At 40.5% G+C, this 24186-nt stretch overlaps 1 protein-coding gene across 1 annotated transcript; it reads right to left on the bottom strand.

Annotated features, from left to right (window-relative positions):
• Positions 1–7516: 7516 nt before the first annotated feature.
• On the bottom strand, positions 7517–18802 carry slc16a3a (solute carrier family 16 member 3a). Its single transcript, XM_030058196.1, has 7 exons — positions 18705–18802; positions 18310–18432; positions 14141–14404; positions 13543–13686; positions 11645–12264; positions 10427–10607; positions 7517–8508 (listed from the first exon to the last, which is right to left on the bottom strand). The coding sequence occupies exons 3-7, from the start codon at positions 14361–14363 to the stop codon at positions 8081–8083; spliced, it is 1596 nt and encodes a 531-aa protein (XP_029914056.1). The 5' UTR covers positions 14364–14404; positions 18310–18432; positions 18705–18802; the 3' UTR covers positions 7517–8080.
• Between the last annotated feature and the right edge of the window lie 5384 nt (positions 18803–24186).

The raw sequence follows: 24186 nt of genomic DNA, 5'->3' as shown, positions 1-24186 counted from the left end.
TTTCCTGGTGATTGTGTTTTATTTTGTGGGTTTTTTGACTCAGTTGAAGTCTCTGCACCCTTTCATCACCTCGATGCCTTAAACCAGTGGTCCCCACCCCAGTCCTCAAGGCCCCCCCTGTCCTGCAGGTTTTTGCTCCAGCTCTACTCTTGCACACCTGACTCAGTTAAGGACCACATACCTTCATGCAGGCCCTGATCAGGTAGATCTGTTTCAACCAATCAGCATGAAGCCCTTAAATGGATCACATGTGATAGAGCTGAAACAAAAACCCTGCAGGGCGGGGACCCCATCAAGGCACCAGATAGCAGTGGTTTTTGTAACCTATTTGACGCTGTGAAACCTGAAATTCTCTTGATTTCTTTGAAAAACATGTTCATATGTATTGTCAACACACATCAGAGCACTCTTGGCAAAAGGAAGCAGGTCCTATAGGATATGACAAGGACTACAGTAGCCTAATATTTGTATCTTGCATATCATCTGAATTATCAGTTCTGAAACAAATCCTAAACGTAGGCCTTTTCACCTTTTCCGCTCAGCTGATCCCATTGGTGGTTTTGTCATTACATAAGCTGAGCAGCTGAGTTTTGTTCAAACCCACAGAAGTTGATTTGAAATTCTAGTGGAGATCCTAAGGTCTCCAATGACACACATCATGTGCTGCTGGGTTACAGAGGAGCTGTATGAAATGAAGCTCAGGACATGCAGATCTTTTCTGAACGGCGTCTTGGCTTTGAACATTTCACTCAGTGTGATGGAGCTTCAGTGCACCTGCAACAGCAGAGACACAACACGGATGGGACACCGTTGATGTGACTGTGTGAGAATGTAACCACTGGGTGGCGCTGTAGGATAAGCAGCCTGCCCCTGCACTGCCAGGTCAGTTACACAACGGGTCACGCTGCTCCTCTGCTTGCAGCATCCACTGAAAAAACAAAAGCAAAAACACAACCCAGGAATCTCTGGTGTAGAATTGTTTTTACAGTTCAACATAGAATATAGCATATGTAGTATATATAATATTCAATATAGAATAGATTTGTTGTGTCAGATAGGTTTTCAGGCTGAAAAGCAACACCTTTAGGTTGTAGCAGCAGAACTGTACATCAGTGCCTCGGGGAACACTGATAGAAATTCCAGCAAACAAAACAGCACTGTGACTTCGTTATTGCATTTCTTTATCTACGTGTCCTTTAGGGGGCTAAAAACAATCTGAAATTATTTGCATTCATGGCCTTAAAAGTATTAAAATGTCTTAAATCTGCCTAACTTCCAGCAGATGGCATTTTTATTTGTGGTGCACGTTCGCGGACACACAGCAGGCTTATTAGTACAAACTGCATTCTGCCTGCTCCACTGAACACAGCTGCACCCCATTAACAATGAGTTATCTGCTGCACTTTGTCTTATTGCACCCATTTATAGGTTTATCATCTCTATTAGCTTTATTCTGTGGTAAAACAAATGTCTTTTTTTAAGTCTTTTTTTTGTCCAGCTTCTCTGTTTTGGATTTGAAATGAGTCTTAAATTGAGTGTCAGGTTGCATTAAAGAGATTAACTTGGTCCTTGTGAGCCTGCAGCTCCATGTGAGGCTGTCAGGTGGGAACAAATGTGACATGAGAGGGAATCGAGGCAGGAAAAGGTGAGGAGAGAAAGCACATTGAATATTGATGACCGTAGGAAATCGCTGTAAATAGCTTTGCTGTCTGCATGGCACTGATGGCATGAGTCCGTTCTCTGTGTGTTGAGGTGTGGGGGGTGTGTGTGAATGTGTGTGTGAGGAGGAGGAGGAGGAGGAGGAGGAAGGGGGGTGCGTGTCAGGCCCTTACACAAGAGGATGCTGGTGTCATGTGACGTCAGCAAATCACGAGTCTCCTGCCCACAGGGGAGCACGGCCGCTCATTTATTCCCTTCATTAAAGGTGGGTCAGTCGAGCACGGCGCCACAGAGCACACACACACACGCTGACGTGCGACGCGGCTCCTGACCAGCAGCCTGCACAAACACATCACCTCCCCATTGCAGAAAAACCCCAAAGCAAAGCTAACGTCATGGTCTGACCAGTATGGGTTTATAAAAACTGATGCTTTGCACCAACAATCAATATAAAAAACAGAACAGTCCGGTAGAATAGCTAAAAAGAAAATCACTTTGTGTTGAAGTGGAAAAATGTGCGTCTTTGTGTGATTGGTCATGCTGAACAAAACCTGATATGGTGCCAGCTGAGTAAAAGCCCAGAAGGCCGACATGTCACCTCTGAAGCAGCTCCTGCTGGTGACGGCACTTGGAGCGAGGGCTCTCCATGAGTTTGTCATATTCTCACAAATGATAGCTTCCATAGACCATATTCACATGGCGGCCGTGTTGCTGTGACTGCAGGTTGTGTCTCTTGTAAATGTAGGGAGGTTGATGTTATTGTTTCACCGCCTCCGGACTGATCAACAACTCACTGATTCTTGAGAATTTGGATAAATCATGTCCCACTAAGAAAAATGCTATTTCTGCTGGAAATTTACAACATTTTAATGAATAAAAAGAATCAAGGGCATAATCAGGGGGTCCTTTGCACATTTGTAAGGTTCTTTTATAGGTTCATTTTTCATTTGTATTAATTTAATGATTATATGTTGGCCCAAGCCCTACAAAACCAGTTGTCCTCGGATAGGAGATAATCATTTCAACTTGATTAAAACAACAAAAAGTAATAATTTCATTGAATAATATTTTTACCACATGAAAGAGTACATCATAATATGTATTAAAAACTACAAACAATGGGTTTTGAACAATATTTACTATTATTTTGTGGTTGCTCAAAATGTGTCCCAGATATTCGTCACCACCGTCAGATATTTATTTGAAAAATAATAATAAAAAAACTACAAGGTCAATTACATTCCTGAGGAGCCCTTTTCAAACCTTCAGCTCTACTGCATGCTTCAAGACCGCTCAGGCTCCTGGAAGTTTTCTATTTTCTCTTAAATCTCTTCATATTTTGGGACACTGCTATTGTCACAACCATAAATTGTCAACACCGTCACTTTTGTATAAAAAATATTAAATTAGATTATGGAATAAATGCATACTTTTTAAGAAGAGGTCTGATGCAGGTAGCAACAGGGCGAAAACAAGCTGGCTAATGTGAACAACTCCTGCTTATCATGTGAAAGAGCAGGTTTTTGTCACCACCGTCAGACGTCACCACCGTCAGGTTTTCTGTGTGACGGTGATGACTGAAGTCTGAAAAATGCTTATAACAGAGCTCAGGATTCTTATTTTTTGTACCAAATAGTTAAATAAAGTTGTTAAGCAAGAAGCCATTGACTTGAGTGGTATGAATTTTGGAAATGTATGTTTTAATGAGGCGCTGTTGGTGCTGTTGAGTTATTAAAGTAATAGTCTCTTTAATACAAAAATATGTTTTTCAAATAAAAAAAAAAAAAAAACATTACGGTGACGGTGTTGACAAAAACAAAGTAGCCTAATAACTGGAAAAACCTATTTTATGAAAAAAATGCAAAATGCTGCTGAACAGCCAAGACCTTGGCCTATAATGATATACCTTCAGATTTTGTAATTTAACTCACTTTTTTTTTTCAAAATTAAAACCTGTTTTATCCAAATTCCCAAGAATCAGTGAAATGATAGCCATAGACCATATTCACATGGCGGCCGTGTTGCTCAGGGTGGGAAGCTCAGGCGCTGTGAGGAAGTTGTGCTGCTGTGCTGCAGGTTGTGTCTTCTGTAAATGTAGGGAGCTTGATGTTACTGTTTCACCGCCTCCCGACTGATCAACAACTGAGAAGACAATGGAGAGTGAAAATCCAGAGGGACATCAGGCCAAATTTCAATTTCATCTCAGGAGTGTTCTGTCATGTTCTGCTCACTGGAACACAGTTTAACTCCAAGCTTTAGCAAGTGGACTTAAAAAAACTGTCTACCATGTTCACTGATATTTCCTAATAATTTACACCTTCCTTATCGTATCACGGAACCCCATCAAACAGTACCGTTCGCTCGAAAGTGGTTAAATTAGATGTTGTCCAACAGTAGCTAGTGGGTGATCAGATATGATTTTTACCCAGAAATATGGCCCCATATCCCCACACATTTTTACTACGTTTTTTTTTTTTTTTTTTTTTTGGTCAGATTGCCCACATTTACAAAAGACACAGGCTGGAGCACAGCAGCAGAGCATGGTGTGAGAATGTGAGCTAGCCACTCGGAGCGTGGTGTCACAGCAAGCATCTGTGTGAAAATGGTCTGTTGTTCACCCTGACCTAGCCAATCATTTTATTCCCAAATGATGCCATTTGAGGCTGGGAAGGTTGTTACATTTCCACTGAATCAAGAAAAATCAGCATGGAAGTTGAATTTTTGCCAATCACATCACATTTGGGAGTTTTAATGGCCTGAGGGTCAGATTCTTCGTGTTGCAGTTGAAGTGGCAGCGATCTGACCCGGCCAAATAAACCAAACTGGAGCTGCTAACACCCCGGAGCTGAAAGAAAGCCTGGCAGGAACACATCCGTCTGGCACACAGAGGCCATCACAAAGACGAAGCTCATCACAAAGCAAACGAGTATGGACAGAGATTAGTCTTGTTCATACTGACAAATGCATGGATCTAACAATTTGTACAGATTCATGCATATTTGCACATTTGTGTGCGGATGCAGCAGCGGCAGAAACACAGTTTCAAAACGGAAGAAAAGTAGCCAGGTGTGTGTGGACCTGCAGCTCTGTGTGTGTGTGTGTGTGTGGGGGGGGGGGGTTCTTGAAGGAAAAGTGGCAAGTTTGTCTCAAATTAAAATCACAGAAAAAGGTCAAGTCTCCCAGTTGCCTCTGTGGCATGTCACACTGTCCACAAATGCAGATTCAACACGTCACATGTCCGTTTTACATTTTCAAATATGGGATATTGAGCAATTTTTTAAATTTTTGTTTTACCTTTATTTTGCCAGGAAGTCCCATTAAGATTAAAAAAATCTCTTTTACAACAGAGAAGCAGCCAAACAAAATCACAACATATTCAAATGCAACATACAACACTTGACCATAAAAGAGAAAGACAGCTATTCCAACACAACGGCCCCATGCCTCCATCACCATCCTTGCTTTCTTCCCCACATACACATCATGAGGTATTTGTGCAAACAAGGAGAGCAACTGCTTCACATTTAATCGAAATGAAAATGTACAACCTGAAAGAGATCTGTTTGTGGATAGAACACTGGTGATGCTTGTGATTTGTAGCTCTTCTCGATGGATGAAGACGCACACTTTGAATATTCATGAGTCTCATCTCTCCCCGCCAACAGGAGCTGTAAAACAACAGCAGGGCTGAAGGACACTTCATGCATGTAACAACCATTTACCACAATCATGACAATCATCTGCCACGGCAAGACCACAATCTCTTTTCAGCACAAACAGCACCTGGACCAGCTGGGTTAAAAAGCAGACACCTGGAGGAAAACGTGTCGACAGTGACGGGCCGAGAGGCTGCCAGCTCTCTCAGTGCTGCAGCCAACAGCAAGTACAAGCCGGCGTCTGTCAGGACACTTCATGTTCATTGTGTCTGCAGGGAAAATTAGTCAGCCACCCACTCATAGCTTTATCCTGATTTACTGTAAAATATACAACAACAACAAATGTACAAAAAAATCTGAATTTCTAAGATCAAAGTGTTAAATTTACAAGAAAAAACAGAAATGTATGAGCAAAATACCCCTAAAATATTGTGATATTGTGTAATATTGTAAGTCTGGGCTAAAAATCACCAGGATTTCCTTGTTATTAAGTCCAAGAGTAAAAGAAAAAATGATTTTTCCAAGGTAATTTTTTTTTTTTTTTTGTCTCATAAATTTACAACTTTAAAACCCAGAATTTCTGAGGTTTTTCTCATAAATTTGTGACTTTCTAATCTCAGAATTTTCTGTTTTTTTCTCATAAATTTGTGATTTTTTTTTTATTCTCATAAATTTACCAAAGTTTCTTCTTTCAAATGTGTAACTTTATAATCTCAGATTTTTTTGTTTTTTGTTTCTTATAAATTTGAGGGGTTTTGTTGTTGTTGTTGTTTTTTGTTTTTTGTTGTTTTTTTTGTTGTTTGTTTGTTTTTTTGTAAATTTACCACTTTAATCTCAGCAAATATCTGACTTGTTTTCCCTTAAATTTCCGACTTTCATCTTTAAAATTTTGAGTTTTTTCCTCAGAATATTACCCCCAATCCCCTACTTCTGTGGCCCTATTTCCAGCTCATATTAACATTAGCTAAAAAGTGATTGAAAGCTAATGTTTTTCGCTAGCTATTATTTGACAAAGTTAGCTGTCAAATATATTGTTTCACCCTGAAATATAAGCCAATGTCCATCTGGACTTTTACTATACATTGTTTTCTCAGTGCTGATCAATCAGGAAGCAGTGAATTGATAATGTTTTGTCAGATTCCTGGCGTTTATAACAGACCCAGCCTGCAACACAGACGTAGAACATGACTAGAGAATCTGAACTTCCCACCCTGAGTGTGACGTTAGAGGGAAATGGCCGCCGTGTGAATAAGGTCTATAAAATAAGAACACAACCTCACATTTGATTCCGCCAACTGCTACCCTGCGCTAGCCTCAACAAACAGCAAAAGTAAGGAAAAGTTACCATTAGCTCATTAGCACAACACGCTAAAGATTATTTTACCAATCAAACATTAATTATATCAGAGGAAAGTGCTAATGTGGAGTGATAGTGTGCCACGGACTTTCTCATGTCAACTTCAACACTACAAGCCTTCATTTTTAGCAGTAATTTTAGCTAGGAAGATATTAGAAAAAAAAAAAAAAAAAAGGGAACCAGATTGGTTGCTTAAAGGGATAGTTCACCCATTTTGATGGTGTGATATTATTTCACAGTAGTGGTGCATCTATCTGTTTTTCTGAGTGTTTTTCCATGTTGTACCGATTTATGTAGAGTCAGCAACACGTATTTGATGAGGACATCCCTCAGTATGTTGAGACTTGTACCAATAATAAACATTGGCTTTAAAGGGAAAGTTCACACATTTTGTAAAATTTGAAAAATGTCATATTATTTCACTTCCCCCCAGCTGTTGTGTAGGACAGTAGTGGTGCTCTCTTCCTCTCATTGTTACTGAGTGCAGGACGCTGGCTGGATGCTCCAAATGCTAACTGTTAGCCTCCTGCCATTGAGCTGGACTTCCCCCCAGCTAACAGTCTGAAAAATACCTGCCATTATGGGCTGTAAAAATTCTGCAATACAGCTTCAAACTCTGTCTTTGTTGTTATTAAACAATTCGAGTGACTTAAGTGTGATGTTTAACCTTCTTTGAGTGAATTAAAGTGGTTATTTTTAAGAGTGTTAGCTGGGGGGAAGTCCATCTCAATGGCAGGAGGCTAACAGTTAGCATTTGGAGCATCCAGTTAGTATCCAGCACTCAGTAACAATGAGAGGAAGATAGCACCACTACTGTCCTACACAACAGCTGGGGGGAAGTGAAATAACATCACATTTTTTCAAAATGGGTGAACTATCCCTTTAAGCAACCAAGCTGGTTCCCTTTTCTCATATACCTTTTAGCTTAATTCTTGCTGGTTGCTTTATCCTATCAGTAGTGGAAAAGGCCAGATGTAACTTTTCATTTTCAGTCTGGAGGAAACAACATGGCAGTTTGAAATAGTGTATAGACTTGTGGTATGAACTGGCTCCACATGGCAGTGCTGTGTTCTCATCATACTGTGAATCACCACACTTGAACATCTAGTGCAACACTATTGCTGACTTACATAACATAACACAACTCTCACACTCTTACTATTCTGTATGGCAGTGTATACAACTTGTTACATCAATGTCACAGTTAGTGTATGTCTTCATATGCTACAGCCCCACCCACAGTTACAAACACAAACAGCTGGAGTTAACACTGAACGACAGGAGAGGCCCAGCTGTCTCTTAGGGTGCTTCTTGACACACTTCAAAGTACACTTCACCATGTCACTGGGCTACTGCAGAACTGGAATGGCTCTAGATGTACTGTCCCAGCGTGGACGTCCATCCCTGCTCACAGGCATGTTTCAGGGCTGGTGGCCACGCCGCCATTTTGCTGTGGCTCCTTCAAGAATCTCTCCACCTCCTGCGAGTCCACCGTTATACTCTCTGGCCTGGGCTCCTCTATGGCCGTCTCAGTCGCTGGGTCTGTTTCTCCCTTCTCCTCCTCTAACTGCTCCACCTCCTCCTTCTTCGTCTCCTTCTCTTGCTCCTCTTTCTCCCCCTTCTCCTCTTCGTCAGGGCCCGGCGGGGTTTTGCTGAGTGCCTCCGTTTTGGAATCGCTGGTCGCCGTGGTATTCTCCACCTCACCCGCCGGGGTCAAAGGCTTTTTCCTGATGAATAAGCAGTTAGAAATGGCCAAAACCAGAGCTGAGAGGACCACCTCAACACCGGCCAACAGGAAGACATACTGGTAGTTCTTGGTGGCGTCAAGCAACCGGCCTGAGACAGAGGAAGGACAAACAAGGAAACAGGAAGAGGAAACAATGGTCAAGTGAAGGAATTTTCTCACACTGGAAGTAATGCTGGTGGCCTACAATCACTTATCACAGTATTTACCAAAGTGGCAGCTATCACTCAGCAGCTGCTTCTCAAAGTCTACGCTGCAGCTGAGGAGGGACAGGACCCCAGTGGTGTTGCTATAAAGTATACACAGGCTTCTTCTTCTTTGGTCAACCAAGGCCAAATGTGTGCGTCACTTATGTCACTGGAAATGTTAGTGTTGATCTCACGCTCTCCAATCTGCAAGACGCTATTGTGTCTTGTCCTTTTAAAGGACCACACCAGTGATTCTGCATGTTTAGTGTAATATCTACAAAATGTCATCATTTTTTCTCCCTTTTATCCAGCCATTGGTTTCCATTCATTCCACTGCGGTATGAAAATGAACTTTCAGAGACTTCAAACTTTCTTCACACCAGTATTCCATCATCGGAATAAAGTCCTGCCCTGCGTTCCAATACTCATACTACCATACTATTTAGTAGGAAAAAAAAGATTTAGTATGTCCCAATACATAGTATGTCAGATGCAGTATGCCAAGAGTACCAGGATGTTCTACTACATCCGGTCAGATTTCGCAGTATGGATTTCAACATGCTGCTCTGGCCATTCTGACCCACAATCCTTTGCGCAGCAAACATTACGTCGCGGTGACTGAGTTGCGTGTACAAGCCACGCCCACATACAGACGACAACAAAACGCACATATCGCACAAAACTCGCTCAGGTACAGCAGAAGCGACAGGAAGACAGAAGATAATAAATATGACAAAGGACAGCGCAGAATGAAACAGCAGTGGCATTTTGACAACAACATGCAAATGTGGCGCTACAGACGGTGGCGGAAGTGAGCAAGAGGGTCGGACTTCAGGGATGATGTATGTAGTGTGTCCCAATAGTATGCATTTGCATGCATATTTCATACTAAACTACATACTTTGTAAGGGCAGCTGCAGTGCATACTAAAAGTAAAAAGTATAAGTATGCGATTTGGAACGCAGGGTTAGTTTTCCTAAAAGCAGCAGCACCGTTGTGTTTTGATGACTTGAAATTGGGCGGAGTGATACAGTTTCTCTGTCAGAAAATAGTCCCTGGGGAAATGTTTGCTTTCCACAGCCAATTATCAGCTGTGTGGTTTATGAATGTTGACGACTTTGTTAGCCGCAGAAGCAGAGCATTATAAGGCGGCTGTTTTAACCTAAAATTCAAATTTGAAAATGGAGGGATTTTGATTATATGCTGTGAAATCTTTAGTACGATTTGCAAAATGGTTCATTTCAATGTAAAATGTGGGAAAATTGTAGTAAATGAGATAGGCATTCAAAATCATTAATTTGATCAGTTTAAAGAATGGACATCACTTGGTGACTGATGTTTGCATCTTTTTTATGGTATATTTAACCTATATGAATGTTTCTCATGTATGGTTTCAAGGTGTCTTCTTCATTGCACTTACTGCATTATATAGGCTACATTGTGATTTTGTTTATAATGTTTATTTTTTGTAGACTACAGAGATTTAATAATATGCATTGTCACCTGGTGCCTTGAGTTTTGTTTGCATTCAAATGGATATACCCTTGTTATCATCATCATAGATGGAAGTTTGGGATGGGATTTTAACACTGGAATAAAGGTCCGCTAAGAGTGAAATGTCCGTGAATACTTTTAAAAAAACAATGTCCTTTGTACAACAGTGCAGTGTGCAGGATATATTTCTTTGATGAGTTTACATTATTGCACAAGCCATCCACAATCTTGGGTAGCAGAAATATTTCAAACTAACTTCTGTCTACTACTACTACTACTTCTGTCAGTCTAACATGGGTATTCTTGTGTAGTTTTGCTGCATACTGACCAGCACCAGGCGGCCCCACCAGCACAGCAATGGCCTCCATGAGCAGAACCAGTCCAATGGCACTGGAGAACTTCTCAGTTCCAACTACAGCCATGAGAACCTCAAACTGCAGCGCTCCCACCATGCCGTAGGAGATGCCAAAGAAGACACAGTAGACCACCAGAGATGTGTAGTCCTTCGCCTAGGATCAGAATGCACACAATTTGACTAGCCTTTAAAAAAATGACATAAATTACAGTGTAATTACATATTTGGAAGGTTCCATACTCATGTACTAAACCTTTTCTAGCTTCCCAAAAACCCAAATCCTAAGGAACTTTGATCCAGAATTAAACCAGTTAATATACCAACAGGTTTAAGTCTATCCCTTTGGTGAAGTAATAATATTTTACATTTTCATATAAATAAATATGCATTTTGATACTATCTGAGTGGTTGGAAAATTCACACAGGAAGAGACCTTTTGCATGTCCTGTACACAGTACTGGATTGTTTGATTGACAGGTGATTTATTCATTTCATGCAAAGCTCCCTGGCCCATCTGTCACACATGGACTCAAAGGGACAGTTCACCCATTTGGAAAAATGTGATATTATTTCACTCCCCCCAGCTGTTCTATAGGACAGTAGTGGTGCTATCTTCCTCTCATTGTTACTGAGTGCTGGATACTGGCTGGATGCTCCAAATGCTAACTGTTAACCTCCTGCCACTGAGCTGGACTTCCCCCCAGCTAACATTCTGAAAAATAACTAAATAACTGCCTTAATCTACTCTTAAAATCTTGTCTTCTTCACACAAGGAAAAAAATATACCAGTGGAATGAGACAATCATACTTCCTAATTCTTTTTGAAGAATTTTAATGAATCAAGTCTCATTTTCTTGATCCTAGTGGGCTGATCTGCCTTATTTTGCCTTGTTTCAACATATTTATACTTGTTGTGTAAAAACGTCCTGAAACAACTGAAATAGCATTGGAAGCAAAAGGGATTATCTGATCCCACTGGCAGAGTTTTATCTTGTTTCAAGAAAACCACGATTTTGGAGACTGAATGAGACTAAACCACTTGTTAAGATTAAGATGTTTTTACACTGTGTAAACACCACCTGAAATGAATGAGTTTATTTGCTGTGACTCCAGGCACTTTTGGCACAGAAGTTTAACTCGCTGTGGCATGATTGGTAGATTCCAGTTGGTGCCCAGCAGACCATTACCTACCTGCGATCCAATCATGTCAGTGGTTCCATTGAAGATCATGGCGAAGCTGAAGAGGTAGACGCAACGAGGCCGGACCCACTTCAGTCCAGCGATAATGCCACACGTAGGTCGTGCAAATATGTCAATGAAGCCCAGGATGGTGAGCAGCAAAGCTGATTTTGTGTCCTCTGTCCCCAGCTCCTTAGCATAGCTCACCACAAACACTGGGGGCACAAACAGTCCCAGCACCATGATGGATGCTGCCACGGTGTAGATGACAAACCCACGGTCTCTGAACACAGAGAAGTCCAGTAGTTTGGCCTTAGGCTTCTCTGCCCCCTCCAAGGCCTCTTTTTCCCCGTCTTTGCCCAGTTCCAGATCCTTGGCCTTCGGGGTCTTGGGGCCGACCAGAGGCCTCATGAGGGCCCCGCAGACACAGCAGTTGAGCAGCAAGCCGCCCAGGATAAGGAAGCCCCCCCTCCATCCATACTGGTACTGGAGAACCTGGCCCAGTGGAGAGAGGCAGCACAGAGCCACAGGGCTGCCGGCAGCTGAGAGGCCATTGGCCAGTGGACGCTTCTCGCTGAAGTAGCGGTTGAGCATAATCAGAGAGGGCTGGAAGTTCAGGGCCAACCCCAGACCTGCGGCACAGGAGATGGTATCAACTTGTTAGCAAGCTCTGAAAATAACTGGTTACATTTATAGGAATAACAACCATTTGTTTATGGAGAAGTAATATGTAGGCATGTGTCCTCTTTAAGACTTTTATCTCAATATACCATTCTGCAATAGCATTTGTTACTGAGGACCAATATGGTACTAACTGCTGTACTCTTTATGATAATGTTGGTTGGTCATCCCTTTCAGAGACATGTGAACTGCGTTGGAGACTATTAGGGCTAAGCAATCAATCAAAATATTATTAGAATCACAGGAGCTGCAATTTTGTGATTAAGGTAAAATGAGTGATACAGTGACATTATAAATGAAGTATTATGGTTCTACAAAGCTGCCCTGGCCTACATTTGGTTTGTTTGGTACAGAACTGAGCAAAAATCACATCATCATCATCATTTTAATTGTTTTTTCAGTGAAAATGGAAGTTATGATGCAAAAATGAGCATTCCCACTAAAATCCTAAATTGAATTGCAATCGCAATATCTGTAAAAAAAAAAAAAAAAAAAAAAAACTGCAATATGATTTTTTTCTAACCATATTGTTTAGTCCTATTTACAAAGCCGTTAATGGTGATTTGCCCTAATATCTATCTTCACTGCTGACTCAGCCCCTATCTGACTCAGTGAACTCAGGGATGAACTCAGTACTGAGCTCATCTGTTATTCTTGAAAACCATGTGGTTCTCAAGAATTCATAAATATTTGATTATGAAACAAAATGAAACTTGCATCATGAATGACATCATTCTTCTCCTGAGTCTTGGTATATATGAAAACAAAATCCTGGACAATAAATAACAGGGGAACTTTTTCCACTACATCCCAGGTTAGAATACAGGACAGGTCAGAGTTGATTAAAGTGACAGTTTGGATTCTTACACAAAGCTGAACAACCGTATTGCAGGACGTGCAACACTACATGTTGTTTGTTTTCACTTACAGTGCTCTTTTCAGTCCCCTGTCTTCCAAAACTGCCAAAGTACTTTCCAAAGTGATGCCCCATATACAGCGTGATACAGTGGCAGGGCTATGGAAGAGAATAGTTCCACTATTTTGGAAAGGGAACTGGAAAGACCATTGAAAGTGAAACTAAAAAAGTGACAGGGAAGGATTTAATGGACTAAATTTTAAGGATGTATTGCATTCGCATTGATCAACAAATGTGTCTGAATGGGTGAGAATCCAAACTATCACTTTAAAGTGTGATCTCTAATAGTTGGAGTTGATGCAGTCAGGCAAACCTGTAATGACCCCAGTAGAGAGGTAAATGTGGATGATGCTGGTGGAGAAAGAGGCCAGGATCATTCCCAGGGAAGCAAAGAGGCCGCCCACCATCATCACAGGACGACAGCCGAATCGGTTCACCAGCACACTGCACAGAGGACCTGCAGAAGGTACAGCACATTCAGGTGTGTGTGTGTTTGGCTGATTTGGAGGTTTAGGCTGGGATCAGGGTTACTGTGGCAGCATTTCCATGACAAAACTTGCAAGCACAACACTGCCCATGCAAGAAAATGCACCTATTTGCACTTCCACCAACCACAGTGGCAGTTCTTACATGGCAGGACACTTTGTCTTTGTGAGCAACATTGCAGCTTACAAGCAGAAATCTGCACCTGAACAAACTGAACAAACCGCACAAGCTGAGGAAATGAGCAAAGTTCCTTCCATGTACATATTTTTAAGCTGTATTCTCTTTAAGTTAATGCACACAAATTTCATTTAGTTTTGACAGCTGGGGCCAGCTATGTCCAGAAATTTGAAAAATTGATTACAAACAAATGTGTATGTGTGTGTGTGTGTGTGTGTGTGTGTGTGTTGGCACTAACAGCAGCATACCTGTGCCGTAGAGCATGGCGAGCAGTATGGAAGAGATCCAGGCAGTGTCGCTGTATCCCACCCCAAACTCCCTGATCAGCTCTTTGAAAAAGACACTAACAGCTTTAGGGAAGGCGTAGGAGAAGCCTGTGATGACAAAACAGCCGGCCAGCACCGCCCAGCCCCACCCCCCATCTGGAGCCTTAACCCCCCCTGCGCCCCCATCCACCACAACGCCACCCATGGTCCTCTAGAGCTGTGTCGTGACAGAGGCAGACAGGAAAGCTAGAGAGAAAGTGAGAGCAACAGCAAGTTAGACGGAGTTAAAGCTGCACTAAGCAAGATTTTGTATGCAGCAGCCCACCCCTCTTAACATGTAGATCACTAAGTGGGGGTAAAACAGACGAGAGCCTCCCACTGTAACTATCTGAGACTAATCGAGATTCACCCTCTTACCCTAAAAAGGATACCTGTAGCGTGTGTAAACATCACTATATCAATGTCAAATTAATTGTGACACTGTGCTGTTAGTGCTAGTGCTTCCCAAATTTCAAACCACATATTCCATACCCCGCATTTTGAAAAATGTGTTATTATTTCACTTTATCCCCAAGCTGTTGTGTAGGACAGTAGTGGCTCTATCTTCCTCTCATTGTTACTGAGTGCTGGATACTGGCTGGACGCTCCAAATGCTAACTGTTAGCCTACTGCCACTGAGCTGCACTTCCCCCCAGCTAACACTCTGAAAAATAACTGCACTCAGTATCCAGCACTCAGTAACAATGAGAGGAAGATAGCACCATGACTGTCCTTCAGAACAGCTGGGGGGAAGTGAAATAATATGACATTTTTCAAATTTTACAAAATGTGTGAACTTTCCCTTTAAAGCCAATGCTTATTATTTGTACAAGTCTCAACATACTGAGGGATGTCCTCATCAAATACGTGTTGCTGACTCTACATAAATCGGTACAACATGGAAAAACACTCAGAAAAACAGATAGATGCTGTGCTGTCATGCTGGAGCACTGTGGGAGCTGTGTGGTAGCATCAGTTCACCCTCACCACACTGATGGCTGTACACGAGGCTGCTGTGGGGAGGCTTTTACTGGGCTTACACTGACCTTTTTGGGAAAAGGGATCTGGTCCATCTCAGGTATGACGCTTTTGGATTGACATTATATTAATTTTCAAATTGACCAATACTCTAGGAAGCCGTTAATCTTTTCAAACCCAGGAGCTGATCTTTTATTTTGTCACCTCCTCACAAATTTGGTTCATGTCTTTTTATTTGTAATACTGATTTTTTCTTTTTTTAAAATTAATTAATTCAATTTTGCATAGTAAATTTGCTGTAATTTTCCTGTAGCTTAATTTTATATCTATATTCATAACAAATAATAATTAGTTTTATCTGATTTTTTTATTATTTTATTTTAATGTTTTACTAATTTTCGGGTTATTTCAAGCCATTGTCAAGTCTTGCAAATTTTTATTTCATTTCATGCTCATTGTCGTTTCAATTCCTGCTGATTTCTTCATCAGCTCTTTCCCATGTTTTTGAAAGAAATCAAGTGAATTCGCTCAGGGTTAACCTGAATCCATTCTAATGAGACTTTTTTATCACAATATCAGATTCACGATCAGATCAGATTCTGTTTTAACTATGAATGAATAATTCATTATTTTCATTACGTTTATTATTTCTATAGAAGAGCATCAGGGCCATAAAAATATATATATAAAAAAAAAAATTACTTCTGAGATTAATCCCAGAGGTCTGAGAAAAAAGTCTGAATCCTTCTTTCAGCTGAGGTTCCACTGGAGGGTTTTAGTCTCCAGTGGCTGACTTGTTGTCTTATTAGCTTCTGTATTTCTTTATTTAATACCAGAACAAAATACTGACAGTATCTTCAGTCCAACACTAGCACTATCAAACTCATAAAAGCTGAAGTTTTTACCCCAACATCTTCTCTTACCACCTGTAGTCAGTCTGCATTTACAAGCCAGCAGCGACCACAACAATGACTGAGATTTACTCACAGGCTGCATCCCATTATGCCGTGTATAATGACCACTTGGAGGGCACTAACGGGCCTCTGTGATTTAGAGCCTCACTGGGCGTGGGAGTCAAGCTTTTCACCACCACAACCACTTTCTACAGTTTCATGTGCACAAGTCAGGAGGCAGAGTCCCTGCACAGTGAATAGGGCTAAGGCTTTCCTAATGTGTATGTGACATCTAAACAAAGTCAGGAAACACTCGTCTTTCCAGATTTCGAGCAAAGACGGTCAGTTGCTGTCCTGTTAAGATAATTACATCACGGCTTGTGGCTTCATTTGGCTAATTTATGATCTCTGGGAAAGTTGGAGGAGCAAGCCGTTGGCTGGGCCTCATGGCCCGACAACAGAGAGCACTCCACTGTCTCCAGGTAACATGATCATCTCAGGCCTCGTTCTAAGAGAAATGGGACGTGACTGGCCTTAAAAGTATATATGGACTACCAGAGCCACTGTGTTTCAGTGACACTCAGTATTCTCTGGGGCAATGTGCTGTTATTAGATCCGTGGTCATAAGCAGCTCTGAAAAATATCCTGAATTTATATCACATATTATGGCCTACAGCCGATACGTCAGTAAACAAAAGAAAATGATATGGCACTGAAAGTGATTTCAGTGCATAATGTTCTTTTATAGCCCCAGTAAGAGCCCCTCTCCATTTCTACAAGTATAAGAGAGGAGGCCAAGTCGAACTCATGCCCAAAATTTGGCATTTTAATGCTGCCTTGCTTGTATCAGCAAACACACAAACCTGACAGATCATGATTTAAGCTCATTAGCAGCTTTTCAGGGATAGATATTACCCAGCAAGCATTATGTATGTCAATACAATTTCTGTTATTCTCTGGCGTTTTTCCACCTGCAACTGACAGCAACAACAGTGACTGCTTTTTTTAAATTTGACTGAAATATTGTTGACTGGTGGACTGTAGCCTGTGTATACTGGATGCTGGTTAATTCCAACATACTTTAAAGGACCATACCAGTGATTCTGAATGTTTGGCCCATTTACTACAATTTCCCCACATTTTACATTGCAACAAACTATTCTGCAAATCATGCGGGGGTACTATCCTCAGTTTTCAAATTAAAATTTTTGGTTGAAACACCCACCTTGTAATGTTCTGCTTCTGTGGCTGACAAAGTTGTCACCATTCATAAACCACACAACTGATAATTGGCCCAACAGTGCTGCTGCTTTTAGGAAAACTAATGTGGAGGACTTAATTACAGTGATGGAAACTGGTGTGAAGAAAGTCTGAAGTGTCTGAAAGTTCATTTTCATATTGTAGTAGAATGAATGGAAACCAGAGGCTGGATAAAAGGGAGGAAAAATTATACTGCAGTTCTAAAATATGACTGCTTGCTTTAGGAAAAGATTTGCAGATTTTGTAGACATTAGACTAAACCTGCAAAATCACTGGTACGGTCCTTTAAAGTAAAAATCCACCCATAACCACCCCATTTGGCTGAGTTGTGTAACTGCTTCTTTGACTATGGTCTTCTCCTTATTTGATTTTCTCCTTATTTTATCATAGGTGCAAAATGGCAGCCCTGTAAAGACATGTTTGCTCCTGTGTGTGTGTGTGTGTGTGTGTGTGTGTGTGTGTGTGTGTGTGTGTGTGTATCTTCATTTTATAGGGATGTTCTATATGTCTACTGATTTTTTTAAACCAGTTATACAACATCCTCTTCAACCTATTCAAGGATTACATAAGTATTCTTAGATTAGATTTTGTTTCTTTATTTCAGAGAAAACAATGCCAATTGTGAAGTCAGTGTTAGCAGTGTTGAGGCTATCAGGCAGTGATGTAGTGATAAATAAAAAAAGAGGATCAACTAAATAATAGTTGTTATTATTGAGTTAATTAATAATTAAACGATAACTGTGAGCTCCAGACAGTGATCTCAGTCATGAAAGCACATTTACCAAGATGAAGGCAAAGTAAATACATTTTCACAATGACAGGAATTTACTGTATTGGATATATAATTTATATAACGTTGTACTGTGTTCTAGGAATTAATTTCAGAGGTGGTAAACTGAGCTATCCCCCACCATCCCCCCAGGTAAAACCTGTTTCATTTATTATGATAAAAACAATTAAAAAAAAAAAAAAAAAAAGAACCTGTTTCACTCCTCAGATGGACGCTGCTGCATGCTTTGAGTAGCATTTCAACTCTGTCACGACAAGGGTGGCATCCATGACATCCATGACATCCACGAGAGAACACGCAGTTTGCGATAATGCCTGCAAGAAATAAAGCTTTGCTGCCTTCACATAGTTGTCACAAATCAACATTTTCAATTTTCCTGTTAGACCTGTCTGAATGTCTACTTGCCTGCTGACATCGCTCTGTCTCTCTGACAGAGAGAGCTACCTCTGTTATTCAATCTAATCCACTTCATTAACTTTCATTTCTGTAATACGGCAATGGTCTGCGGTCCAATACTGAGCCCATGGGCGGCTGAGCAGGAGCTCATCATGCCCCCGCTCCGGGAGCAGCAACAGGAGTTTCTTACCTGAGTGATGCTGAGCGGTGCCCTGCTCCTGCTCCTGCTCCAGCTCCAGCTCCAGCTCCAGCCTGCCTCAGCACCGGGGAGCACAGCCACGTTTCCTCACGCACGTCTGACTGCGGCCAGGCGGCGGCGGAGGAGGGAAACCCTCACGCCGGGTCCTAAAGCCGGTCGAGTCCAGCGGTCACTGCAGTCAACGTGTTACGTCACCCACTGCGTTTAAAGGAATATTTCACCCATTTTGAGGCTACGAGATGTTAGCTGATTTCGCTGGCACTTTATTAACAACAGTAGGCCGTAACTAACGCCAAAACGGCAAAACCTGTATGCTGAACGATGTGCTCACTCTTTAGCATTCCATTTGTCTTCCCGCTAAAAAACTCCCTCCTCCAAAACAGGAACAATAACAGCATAAACATCCTCTCTAGCTCTGTGCCAACCAGTACAGTAACCTAAATATGTTATAAAATGTTGTAACCTTGACTGGTACTATGAGGACTGGTACTATGGGTGTGTGGTGGTGGTGGTGTTCTTGTTGTTGGGGGTGGAGGGGTAGATTAATGCACTAATTTGTTGATTGTTTTGTATGTGGATTTAATGAAAATGTTCAATAAATACGTTTTTTTTTTTTTTTTTTTTTTTTAAAGCTTATGATTATTGGTAATTCTACCCTGTTACAGTTCTTTCCACCCTGTTGCGCTTGTTTCCACCCTGTTACGCATAGTTTGTTTTTAAATACTTAAATAACTATTCAATTTTTTTGCATGTTCTTATGTTTATTGGCAACCCTGACAGAGCTGATCAGCATACATGTGTTTTATTGTAGAAATATCAATTAATGTTGAGCATTTTGGGTAAATTGGGTGTGTACATTTTCTGAATGAAAAGCCCATATTCTATGCAATTATTCCTGTATAATCATTATTCAAATTATTAAAAAAAAAAAAAAAAAAAAAAAAAAAAAAACATATGTTATGAAATAAGGGACACATAAGCTATAAGCATAGGTAAGTATTGTTGAATATTTACATTATTAACATTTTGCAGTGTTCATGTATATGTCCATAACAGGGTGGAACACATTCACAGTCCATGTCTCAACAATCTACCCATATTTATTATCACTTAAGTGCTTGAGTTCTAAAAATACAAAATCCTCAAGGTTTAACATGTCTTTTACATAATAACATGTAAAAACCATCAAAAATTCACTATATTTTTTTCCAAAGCCTCACACCTTGAAATGTTACCAATAGCAAAGAATGACCCACGTATGCTGTCTCAGCAGGTTACTGTCACAGGTAGTGAGGTGACAGACAGACTGCACAGCCTCTACCACACAATATGTTCACTGACCTCCTGGAAATCTCAGGAACACTAGCAGTGATTCCTGAAGCTCTATCTCTGACACCATGAACACTTGTAGCTGATGCATTTACCAAGTGTGTCAAACTGAATGCATGTTCTCCACTTTACACATAGTACAAAACTGTAAACACTGCTCTCTACATCGCTACACTATTTTGCTTATTGCCTTTCCACATTTAAAATCGTGAAAACACTTTTACGTAACGAGCTCACTTCCAAATCAGAGCTTGAGCTCTATAAAGAGGCCACAGGTGAACATCTGGTTTGGACAAAACTGGAGGCCAGTGTTAGACAGAGAGGCAGAGGGGTGAGATTTAGCAGAGGAAGAGGATGAGGAGGTGAAGAAGTTAGATGAGGTCATGTCCACACCCACAAAGAATGTGACATTTTGCCTAATTTTTTCTGTTCTTTTTTTTTTTTTTTTTAGCACAAATGTTTTCTTCTTCTGTGATTTTGTTGTTTGAGTGTTACAGTTGTGTGTGTGTATGTTGTGTGTGTGTGTGTGTGTGTGTGTGTGTGTGTGTATTCACTACATGTATGACAAAGCTTTATTGTAAACTGCTGCCCTGCAAGGAGATAAAGCAAAGACCTTCATTTCTACTATCAGTGTGTAGTTCAATTCAATTCAATTTCAATTTTATTTATTTATATAGCCCAGAATCACAAATTACAAATTTGTCTCAAAGGGCTTTACAGGAAAATACAACATCCTCTGTCCTTAGACCCTCACGTCGGATGAGGAACAACTCCCTAAAAAAAAAGTTGGTGCTTAATGTGCTTATTCAAATGATTTTGTAAAGTTTTGCAAAAATAGCCTCCCCAATAGTTTCAAAGACAGTGCCTGAGCGATCAGAACAAACAGTAAGTAATTTGGTGTTTTGCTGGGCGGCACCTGTATTGGCCAGTTGGTCCATGGGTGTGGCATTTTGAATGGCAGTGTTTTGAGGTGGCAAACCTGTGACTTCATGTCAGATTCCTGTGTCTTATGTAGAGAACCGTGTGTAGTGGTCTGCAAAAAGTGCCACACTGAGGTGCAGAGCAGAAAATGTGTTTAGAGTTTGCTTTCAGACCGTCAGTTTCAGTACACTGCAAAAACTCAAAATCTTACCTAGATTATTTGTCTTATTTCAAGTCAAAATTGTCTTATTACTAGTCAAAATATCTCATTACACTTAAAATAAGACATGATCACCTCAGAAGTAACTTGTTTTTAGACAATTGTCTCTTGTTTCAAGTGAAAATTTGCTTGAAACAAGTGAAAATTTGCTTGTTTCATTGGCAAAATTTGTTTCTTGTTTCTAGCTAATTTTCACTTATTTCAAGTGAATTTTCACTTTTTCCACTGGCAAATTTTGCCAATGAAACAAGCAAATTTTCACTTGTTTCAAGTGAATTTTCACTTGAAACAAGTGAAAATTGTCTAAAAACAATTTACTTCTTAGGTGATCATGTCTTATTTTAAGTGTAATGAGTTATTTTGACTAGAAATAAGACATTTTTGACTTGAAATAAGACAAATAATCTTGGTAAGATTTTGTGTTTTTGCAGTGTAATTGTCCTTTAGGTGTCATTTAAGTGTGTTAGCAACAGCTGGAAAAAAACTGCAGGAGGGAGGTGACAGTGAAAGTGAGCAAAGGTTGTCTCTTTGTTTCAGATTTTATCACCACAAGCAGATCAGGCCTTTTATATCGTGTTACTGCATTATGACACAGCAAATCCTCTGTAGAGGGCCTGATGTCGTCATCACGGGCCAGCTCATGTTTGTGTGTGTTTGTTATTGCTCAGGATAGGAGCAGCTGTTGGCCTGATGCGGACAAAAATAGAATACACTGTCATCTCTAGTCATGTCACTACCCACACTCTCTACCTCAAATCTGTGTGTGTCTGTGTGTGTCTGTGTGTGCTTGTGCATACGTACACTAATGGATATGTATGTGTAAGTGTGACTTTTGTTTTACTCTTCCATTTCAGAAAATAGTACAAGATACGTAAGAAATAGTAGTAGTTTAAAGGTGGAATACAAATTTATGACCCATGTACCACTCAGTGGGGGGAATAAATATTTACTATTTACTATTTAAGTTCCACCCTAATTTCATGATGCAATTTTCATTATATAGCTTATCAGATATCATTTAATTTAATTCTTTTACAAAATCTAAAGCTTGAAAAAAACAAACAAGAAAAACATCATCAATACCTAAAGATTTCATAAAGACCACATTACAAGTGGCATGCACTCAAATACATGATAATAGGCCTATCAATACTTATTTCTTTCAAGTCACCATAGTCAGTCTATTTGGGTAACTGTTTCAACTTTACAAATCCCTTGTTAGAGGAAAAAGGGTTGTTTCACAATAAAGGCACACCAAAAATATACAAGATTTTTTTTTCGATCAAAGTCCTCATTTAACCCATCTAGTGTGAGGGTGTTTAGTCTATGAATCCAGTATCTTTCTCTCTTCAAGAGTTGTTTATTAGTATCACCTCCACTCCTTGATTCTTGCATGCTCTCTATACCTATGTACCTGAAGTGGATTCTTACTCATATGGTCATATTTCTTGCTCAGTATGCAATACATCCACCAAGTTTGGTCCTTTAAATTCTTCCCTGTCACAATAGCCTGACCAGAAGTGTACCACTCCAAAATGAATGAAGTGGATAAAGATCGGAAAACATGATTCTGAGCGGCGACACAAAGCTGAAAAAAAAAAAGTTTTGAAGGATGCACAACATGCTATTTGTTTGGGTTTCACTTTCAACACTCTCTCCAGCCAGGTGGTTTTCAAAATGATAGAACTATTTTCTGCCATAGCACTGCCACTGTATCACCCTGTAAGTTGAATATGGAAAAAAGCATACAAAAACTGTTTGACACACTGTTTTCCAAAGGCCACTGTGGAGATGTAGTGCAAGATATGCCCATTTTAGTTGTTTCAGAATACAAATATTTAGGAGTATACATAGATTCAAACCTTGGCTTCAAACCACTCATAAAAGGGTCTATAATAAAGTAAGGTTCTGTATGGCAAATATCAGGTTTACCACAAGCTTCCAATCAACTGAGGCAGCTAAGATACAGTTTGGATCCACTTAGCGGTTCTCCCCCATATCACCTATTGTCTGATAAGATGCTCTAATACACACTCCACAGCCTTCAAACCACTGAAATCATTCTACAAACAAGCACTTAAAACTTTGCACAAGATGCCATTCAGTTTCCATTGTTGCAGTATTCTATATAATTATAATCTGCGGGGAAAACTTCATCAAATACATCCTCCTCCTGTGTCTGGCTTCATCAACTTCAAATCTACTGCAAACAGAGGTGCAGCTGGGGGATGCTGTGTTTATCCACATTTAACATGACTATATCCATACTGTATCTGCATCACCTTCCAGTGTCTGCTCCTGTTATTCAACTGTATTGTATTATTTTTATTCCCTAGGACGCCTAACAACATCAGGCAAAGGGAGTGCTGATAACAATAAGCATTTTGGCTAACTCTGGTACATTTACATTTGTTTGAATGTTGATTCATGTAGGGGAGACTGGGGTAAGATGAGCCATTTTTCATATTTAGGATCACTACATCAAGGCATTCATAGTTTTGTCGCTAACAAACATATCTGCATATATTTCAGGATGTTGTGCATCTCTTCAAACAAACAGAATGAGTGTAAACATAACTGTTTCCATAATATAGCATGTCCAAAAAAAGTGGTCTCGTGGCACAACTTACCCCGTGTATGGGGTAAGTTGAACATAGGAGCGGGGTAAGTTGAGCCGTATCCCTACCCCCCCCCCCATCCTCCTCCCCACCTCCGTCCCACCACTCCCTCACCTTCCCCCTCCCTAAATAACAGTCACTTCTTCACATTCATGTGTATTTTTTTTTATTAAACACAATTCAACAGGTACAATAAACAGCTGTTTTAACATGCCTTAAAGAGCGCTTGGGAAGAGAACATTAACAGCTGTGTTTTTGGAAAGAAAACACTACAACACTAGTTTCTTGGTGTCCTTGCTGACAGTAAGGTCAGTTATGAACATATGAACGTAACACATTTGGTGGCCATGGCCACCACTGGCCGTGGCCCCATGCCCCCATGCCC

The sequence above is a fragment of the Myripristis murdjan genome, chromosome 8, assembly GCF_902150065.1.
Source record: "Myripristis murdjan chromosome 8, fMyrMur1.1, whole genome shotgun sequence".
Lineage (NCBI taxonomy): Eukaryota > Metazoa > Chordata > Actinopteri > Holocentriformes > Holocentridae > Myripristis > Myripristis murdjan.
Note: the sequence above shows the minus strand (reverse complement) of the source record. Positions and strands in the feature narration are given on the sequence as shown.